Genomic DNA, 8,126 nt, shown 5'->3' on the forward strand with positions numbered 1-8,126 from the left:
TGAATCTAACGGTATAAAATTGCTAGATTACATTGTGTCAGTTATATTGAATAATCTCTCATGTTGTATTTTAAGAGAATTTTCTTGTTTGATCATGAGATTGTCTCCCATCTTCTAGATAACCAAGAGAGAGAGAAAGAATGCATCAAATACGTCTTGTCAATGAAGGAAAGATACGTAAATATTTGATTTTTGATAAACAATTTATGAAACTAATTGTTTTTTTTTTTTTTGTTAAAAAAAGACTAAAGAAACTAAATACTTTTTTATTTTATTTTTATTATTTTTGAGTAAAAGGACTAAAACATAGGAAAAATAAAAGTTGAAAGATTAATTAATACTTGGTAATAAAATTAAAATTGGTCAAGCTGATAATAAACTTACATTACATAATACTTCAAAATGTTTCTAACTCCCTCCCTAAGCATTTATAACGTCCAAACATGAAAGAAAGGACTAAATTGAAACTTTTTGAATGCTCTAAACTCAATTAAAAAGGAAAAGATTAAAGTATATAGAGTTTTTTTCCTTTCAAATTAATTGGGTACTCCATTTTATAATATTGGTTATATAACATACTAGTGGTCTCTAAACTTTCGTCAAAGGGATAATTTAATCACTTAATTTTATTTTTTAATGATTTGGTTAATATACTTTTAAATTTATAACAATTAAGTTCTTGAATCTTAATATGTAACAATTTAATGCCTATAATGAAAAATATTGTTGAAATTTAATAGAATTTCTTATCTACTGTAGATTGATAAACTAATAAGAAAAATAACCTTTTTGTCTCTAGGTTTTGAGTTTAGCTCTCATTTTGTTCGTAGGTTTCAAAATGTTATACTTTTTTTTTTTTTTTTTTAATTTGGTTCGTTTTAGTTCCTATTTAAAACTGTTACAATTTTGCGCTTGAGATTTGAGTTTTGTTTCAATTTGATCCATATATTTTAAGATTTGTAATTTTAACTTTGATTTTTTCACTAAATACTCACTTTTTATGTTTAGTGTTAATGTCCATTAATTAATTTAAAGAAACTAAAAAATTATAATTAATTAAATTTCACTATTCTCTATTACTGTTATAGTTAGATTTAAATTTTCACGTCACAATTATTTTTGTCAAAACTAGTTAAGAACCAAGTGTACTGATAAACTATAAAGGCTAACTCATTGTCCAGTAGAAATTAACGCTTAATTTTGATGTATTGATTTACACTAAAACAAATTTAATATATTAAAGATTAACAAATTACAAAGGTAAAAAGTTTAGGGATCGAATTGTTTCATTATTAAAATTGAAAGGCTAGAATTATTAGAAATTAGGTTCAAATACTACTTTAGTCCCTTTACTTTTCATTTTGATTCATTTTGATCTCTATACTTTCAACTTTGGTTCATCTTAGTGTATTTGCAAAATGTTTATTTTGGTCTTATACTTTCAAATAGTAACAATTTTGATCCATTCATTTCATTTTTACTTCACTTTTAAGATATCAAAATAGTCACTTTTTAAAAGTTCAAGACTAAAATGAATTAAAGTTAAACGTGTAAGGATCAAAATGAAACTAAAAGTTTAAGGACTAAAGTTATATCAAAACCTAGAATTTAAAACGTAGAGATTGAATTGTTAATTTTACGAAAGTTGAGATAAAAAAATAAATATTTTTTAACCTATAATATTCTAAGGGGGTGAGAAATTGTAGGATCCGGAAGGGAGCATTGGAACAAGGTGCAATCCAATTGTAATTGCAAAGCCAATGTCTTTAGAGGAGGAATCAGATGCGGACAGAGCCTCAAATCTCCTTCGACAGGCTATGACTATCATCAAAGATCTACGGCCAGGATTGGATCTCATTACACTCAAATACAAGGTATTTTTTTTTTATAATTTCATATCATATATATCTTTCTATTTCTATAAATTCATTCTTCAAATTTATTGGGGATAATTAACATTCACAAAGTAATGCTGTCGTTTTTACTTGAAACTTTACTAACTCCATACGTTTTCATTAATGTTCTATTCAATTAAAAAAGTGTAGTAAAAGGATAAAAATTGCAACATATATTTGCCAAAGGTATAAGATGTAATTCGACGAAATTAAAAGTTTGATCATAAAATTAGACATGTGTTAACCTAAAATGTAGGCTCCACCAAACTTCAACATTCCAAAATCACATCTCCAATGTTTTGGAGAATCGGTGTATTGTTCGGGTGAGGATATGTTAGGAAAGTGCAATGCCGGGGGAAGTGCTTTGGAGAGATTAGCTGCTGTTGTTGGTTGGAGCATTTCCACTACTCGTCCTCTCATTTTTGGGGCTTTCCCTTATAACCCTATTCTTGGGGAGACCCATCATGTTTCTAGGGGCACCCTTAATGTCCTACTCGAACAAGTACGTACCTTTCTCTCGTTTCCGTTTTCTATCTATTTAGTCTCTGTACTACAAAAATCATCTAGTTTCGTGATGCAGGTTTCACATCATCCACCAGTAGCTGCACTTCATGCCACTGATGAGAAACATAACATAGAAATGATATGGTGTCATCACTTTTCTCCTAAATATCGTGGTACGGATACATTCAACCTCCGTTTCTTTAAATATGTCGCTATAAATCAAATAATCGTTATTTTATTTGAAACAATTATTTATCAATAATCACAATATAACTATATATACTATTATTATTATCTCCAATTGATGACTTAGATATTGATTAGTAACATACCTTAAAAATACGATATTGAATAATTATATTTTATGGTATTACTTCTTTTTTTCCCATTTTTTGAGTTAAAAAAGTGAGTATATGGAGATTTGAACCTCCAACTTTTAGAGCAGAAATACAAGTCAACTAATGTTGAACTATGCTGAGTTTGACATATTTATGATACCCACTCATTGATATTATTAGTGGGGCAATGTTGAGACCTTAGGGCTCAAGGTAGCTTCTTGGCCCGACTCACATGATTTTTCTTTAACTTTCTTTTCTTTTCTTTTCTTTTTCTTTCTTTCTTTTTTTTTTTTTTTTTTTTAAATGTTATATTTTATTATTTTCTTAAAAATAAAAGTATACAAATAATTTTATACAAAATTTATATGATTTAGGCAAGTTTATTTAGTCTTAGTTTTTGTAGTTGATATTATCCTTTTATAAGGTTTCTATTTCTAGTTTATATTACTCTTCTATCTTTTCTAGAGTCGGTAAGTATTCATGATTTCTGTTCCCCATTTTTTAAAAAATGTTTCTAAGATTTTGCGTAGAATTTTGAAAACAATAACAAAATTACATTTGACATTTCTTGTTTCTTGTTATGTTTCAATTATTTTTCAAAACCTAATTAAAAAAATATCATTTCCTCACTTCTCACTTCTAGAATGCATAATAAATATCCAAATTAAACTAAATATACAAGCAAACTTACTTTCATGTAAATTTTTTGCCTTCTTAATTTAAAATCTAAGACAACAAAATACAACTATTTGTATAAACAACTAAAAAACAAGAAGCAGAAAACGAACACGTTACCAAGTAACGAAAAGCATTACATTTATAAATATAGGTACAAGTGTGGAAACAGAAATGCATGGAAAGAGGCAACTAAAGCTTTTGAATCATGGGGAAACTTATGTAATGAATTGCCCAAGTTTGGTATTCAAATTCATTCCAACAAAGGCCTTTGAATGGAGTGGGAAAGTGAAGATCCAATGCCAAGAGACTGCCCTCACTGCTGAAATCTCTTATAAAGGCCTTAGCTTTTTAGGTCGCAAATCAAATAGCAGATCCATCAATGGCAAGATTTTTGCTCAATCTTTCTCTATCAAAACCCTATGTGATATTGATGGCCAATGGGATAGGTAATCTTTCAACTACCAATTATCTAATCTTTCTTTCGGTTAAAATATCATTTTGATTCCCGCTATATTTTAGAACCTGATTTTTCTAATCTATATACGTACGTTTAAGTGATTAAAATTTAGTTCCCGTATGTTTAATACATCTTAAAAAGTAGTAGGTTAGCTTTCCCATATATATAGTCTCTATTAGTCTTAAGTTGTCTTCGTAATCTTTGAAAACACATTCATATCTTTTCTTATATGAAAATTATTATTATTAGTATCATTTCACCAATTTCGATTTTTTTTTGCGAAAGTATCAATTTTTACTCATAAACTTTTGCCCTTTTTTAGATTTCGTCCAAAAAATATTGTATGAGACTTATTGTTGTTTCAATTAAACTCCTAAATTATCATAAGCGAACTAGTTTAGATCATTTATTAAGATCGTTCTTGAAAATTGTAAATGTATCAATTCTTACATGTGTGTAGACTTCTTTAAATGGAAGAACAAGAAAATGAACAATTAGAATTGATGTTGAGACAATTTTCAAAAGAAACTTTATTGTGAGAATCCAAATTGATTTGTTTATGAAAATTTAGAGGTTCTGTTGATAAAATTATAAGTCTCACACGATATTTAGTTATCCAAGTGGAATATAGTGGAGGAATATAAGTGGATACATTTACCAAAATGTACTTCAAATGACTAGGATTTATGAAAAGTATATAGACTAAATTTGGACCGAGCTTAAATAGTATTCTAATTATTTATTTATTTTTTTTTCAATTCGATAATCAACTTATTTCTTCGTCACTTGTTAGTTCAATCAATGTGTTGTTTAGTCGTTGTTTTAACCTTTTATTTTCTCCTTCAAAATGCAGAACTGTTACACTGAAGTACCACAGTGGGAGTGCCAAAGTTATATACAATGCAATTGAAGTGATTTCCAACTTAAAAACTCCTGTTGTTCTTGACCCTAAGGTGAACAAATTTCTTTCACTTCATAACTTCCATAATTTTTCTTTCTTGAATTAGTTTCATTTTCTTTATGAATTATTAGTGGCCATTTCTTTTTCACATTAATATATAAAATACTAGGTATATATCTGTTTTCTAATTCAAATATAGTTTAGTGGATAAGACACCATCTCACAAGTCGATAGTTCGATCTCCCATACTTAACAATTTTGGGATTTACTTTCGTCATTTCATCCTATTCTTTTTAGGTTAAATTGCAAATTTTGTCTTTGAATTATGAGGTTTGTTTCTATTTAGTCTCCAAACTTTCAAAATTACAAATTTAGACCTTGAACTTTGATAATTTTGAAATCCATAGAACTACTAGACATAAAATTGTAAAATTCAATTTAATTATTATATCTAATAGATCAAAAAATTTTAAAATAACCTCTAAAATTTTACAGACCTATTAAATACAAAATTAAACGTTTAGTGATATGTTAGATACGAAATTGCAAGTTTAGAGATCATCTAGTAAGTGTGCGGTTAAATTTATCAAGGTACTAAATAGACAAAAATCTCAAAGTTTAGGGACTAAACTTGTAGTTTATTTTTTCTCTACATTTAAGATGATGAAATTGAAAGTATCAAATCCTTTACCTATTTATTTCATATGAATCATGATTATGAAGTTAAGATATTAATCAATTGTCTAAAAAAAAGGCCCAAATAAAAAATTTAATACATGATCATGCATTATCAGGGTGTTAAAGCAACAGAATCAGCCAAGGTGTGGGGGGAAGTGAGCCAAGGGATATTGAGCAAAGATTGGAAAAAAGCAAAGAAAGCAAAGATGGCAGTGGAAGAAAGGCAAAGGGAGCTTGCAAAAGAGAGGGAGTCAAGAAAAGAGACTTGGGTTCCTAAGCATTTCAAGCTCTCTTACTCCAAAGAAAATGGTTGGGATTGCTCTCCTATTCAACCCACTGTCCCACCAGCCCCCATTGTTGTCCCAATTGATTAATATCTTTGCTTTACTATAAAGTTCATATCTATCTATCCTATAACTTCCACATGGTGGAAAAAAAATAAAAGTTTAAGAAATGCTATGGTTGACAATGTAGTAAATCCCAATTGTAAAATGTTGAAAACCTTTGTTTGTTTATTCTCTTTAAATAGTATGAAGCTAGCTATCATCTTTGGACTTGGGTTCCTAACCTTTGTTTTGCTCCCAATGCTTGTAATCTTTTGGCCATAGTTTACTTGTTTTATTGGTTTAGATTATAGTTTGATAAAACATGATTTAGACTAGAAATATAAATTGCATAACTAAAGGTCTCGTCTTAACATGAAAATAATTAGGCCAAAACAAACATAGCATAATTGATATACAGATCCGTTGGCGACTAAGAAATTTGTACGAACATAAAAAAGGCTCCTTTAGAGGTATTAAGAGACTTTTATAAGTCTAATGTTATTAAAATCTAGACAGAATTTTTGTGTTTACATATAATTTTGCATGAGATTCAACTGGGTTGGGAAAGTTAGTTGTCGTTACGTTTAAATTCTTAAATTCATGGTTATGCATGAACATTAAATTAATTCTTGAGGTATTAATACTGTAGTTCAATTTGTGAAGTCAATTTCCTTGGTTCTCTCTCCTAAAGTTTCTAGTTATTTTTATTTGCATAGTCATTAATTTTCACATCCTAAATTTGATGATGGTATTCTTAATCATTTGGCTAAAAGTTTATAAGCTACCATTATTTAAAGAGAAAAGAAGAGAAGAGAGAAATGATTGTAAGAGAAATCCTATGCTTTTATTATATATTTTAGGATGAAAAAAGACCAGCCATATATAGAAAACCCTAGAATGAAAAACTCTTGCCCTACACTCATATTGAATAATTTCTCGGGTAACAGAAGTGAAAAGATCTAGAAAGGGAATAACAAACCACTTGATATGAATGTATACTAAGTCATGAGAATACTAAGCCATGTGAATACTAAGTCTCCTTTAGAGTGTCTTTAGGCTTTAGTTAATTTAGTTAGGCTCTATTCTTAGGGTGTTAATACAGTATTTATACCCCTGTACAGTTCCTTGTAAATACACACTTGATAAATACATCTTTCACATGGTATCTGAGCCTTGCTAGCTGGTTTCTTCCTCTTGTTCTTTGTCATCACTGTCGTCCGGTCATCGACCGACCACCCAGAACCCCTCTCCGACGTGAAGAAGAACCACTAAGATCCTCTATCCAAAGTCACTGTGAAAACTCGATCCTTAATCCCTACTATGAAAAACTTGATCCTCGATCCTGTAGCCTCTGTGAAATACTCGATCCTCAACCCCCACTGTGTAGAACTCGACCCCCTGATCCTTGGTCAAAAACTCGATCGAACTCGATCCTTGATCCCTAGTCCAAAACTCGATCGAACTCGATCCCTGATTCTCGGTCTAGAACTCGATCCGGTCCAAAACTCAATCCTCGATCGAACTCGATTCTCGATTCTCGGTCCAGAACTTGACCCCCGATCCCCGATCTAGAACTCGATCCTCAATCAAACTCGATCCCCAACTCCTGGTCTAGAACTCGATCCTCGATCGAACTCAATCCCTAATTTCCTAGAACTCGATCCTTAATCTCTTTAGCCAAGCCAATTGAACTCGATCCCCGACTCCCTAGAACTCGACCCTTGATCCCTTCAGCCAAGCCACCAACCTACTAAGCCGTCAAGCCTCCCTTGTTGTCCCTAGTTTTCTTCTCCTTTCAAGCCGCTAAGCCACATGGAAAAGGATCATGTATTTAGTCCCATTAGTACTATTCTTGATGGGATAAATTACATTACTTGGGCCCATCGAATGAAGATTTCCTAATCGAGCGTAAATTATGGCGAATCATCACTTGTGATACTTCTCAGCCAGTCAAGATATCCACTGAGAAAGATGCTAGATTTATTGTACAATTAGAGGACTGAGACAACAAAAACAATCAAATCATCACTTGGATCGAAAATACATCTATACCAACCATTCATGTTCAGTTTGATGTGTTTGATGTGAAGGAAATCGTACACAAGGATTTCCATGAGCAGCGAAAAATAGATAATTCCAAATTACAATCATGTATGAACATTACAATTACAGTCATCAACACAACATACAGTTATGCAATCAATATAGAAATTACAGCATGATACAACAAGAAACAAGGAGAATGCTACAAACATTTGTCGACTCGTCTCGACGCTCCTTGCTCACGAACGCTTGAACACAACAACCTCGAATGCTCGATCTACACGACCGCAACACAGCACGACACCG

General features: G+C 30.8%; 1 protein-coding gene across 1 annotated transcript; it reads left to right on the forward strand.

The window, feature by feature from the left end:
* Positions 1-1,711: 1,711 nt before the first annotated feature.
* Positions 1,712-5,981, forward strand: LOC120080367 (oxysterol-binding protein-related protein 4B-like). The gene is made up of 6 exons (XM_039035010.2): positions 1,712-1,874; positions 2,152-2,397; positions 2,476-2,572; positions 3,567-3,861; positions 4,726-4,825; positions 5,568-5,981. Exons 1-6 carry the CDS (start codon positions 1,761-1,763, stop codon positions 5,823-5,825), a joined length of 1,110 nt encoding a protein of 369 aa, XP_038890938.2. The 5' UTR covers positions 1,712-1,760; the 3' UTR covers positions 5,826-5,981.
* Positions 5,982-8,126: the final 2,145 nt, after the last annotated feature.

Source organism: Benincasa hispida, chromosome 6 (genome assembly GCF_027475165.1).
Source record: "Benincasa hispida cultivar pf3 chromosome 6, pf3_genome.v1.1, whole genome shotgun sequence".
In the NCBI taxonomy this organism is placed as follows: domain Eukaryota; kingdom Viridiplantae; phylum Streptophyta; class Magnoliopsida; order Cucurbitales; family Cucurbitaceae; genus Benincasa; species Benincasa hispida.

What these genes read in the sequence shown, in the direction of transcription:
- LOC120080367 (XM_039035010.2), top strand. Translation starts at nt 1,761, where the DNA reads ATGTCTTTAGAGGAGGAATCAGATGCGGACAGAGCCTCAAATCTCCTT. An exon ending in TTAATGTCCTACTCGAACAA is followed by an intron (nt 2,398 to 2,475) that starts GTACGTACCTTT and finishes TTCGTGATGCAG; the next exon opens with GTTTCACATCATCCACCAGT. An exon ending in CTGTTGTTCTTGACCCTAAG is followed by an intron (nt 4,826 to 5,567) that starts GTGAACAAATTT and finishes ATGCATTATCAG; the next exon opens with GGTGTTAAAGCAACAGAATC.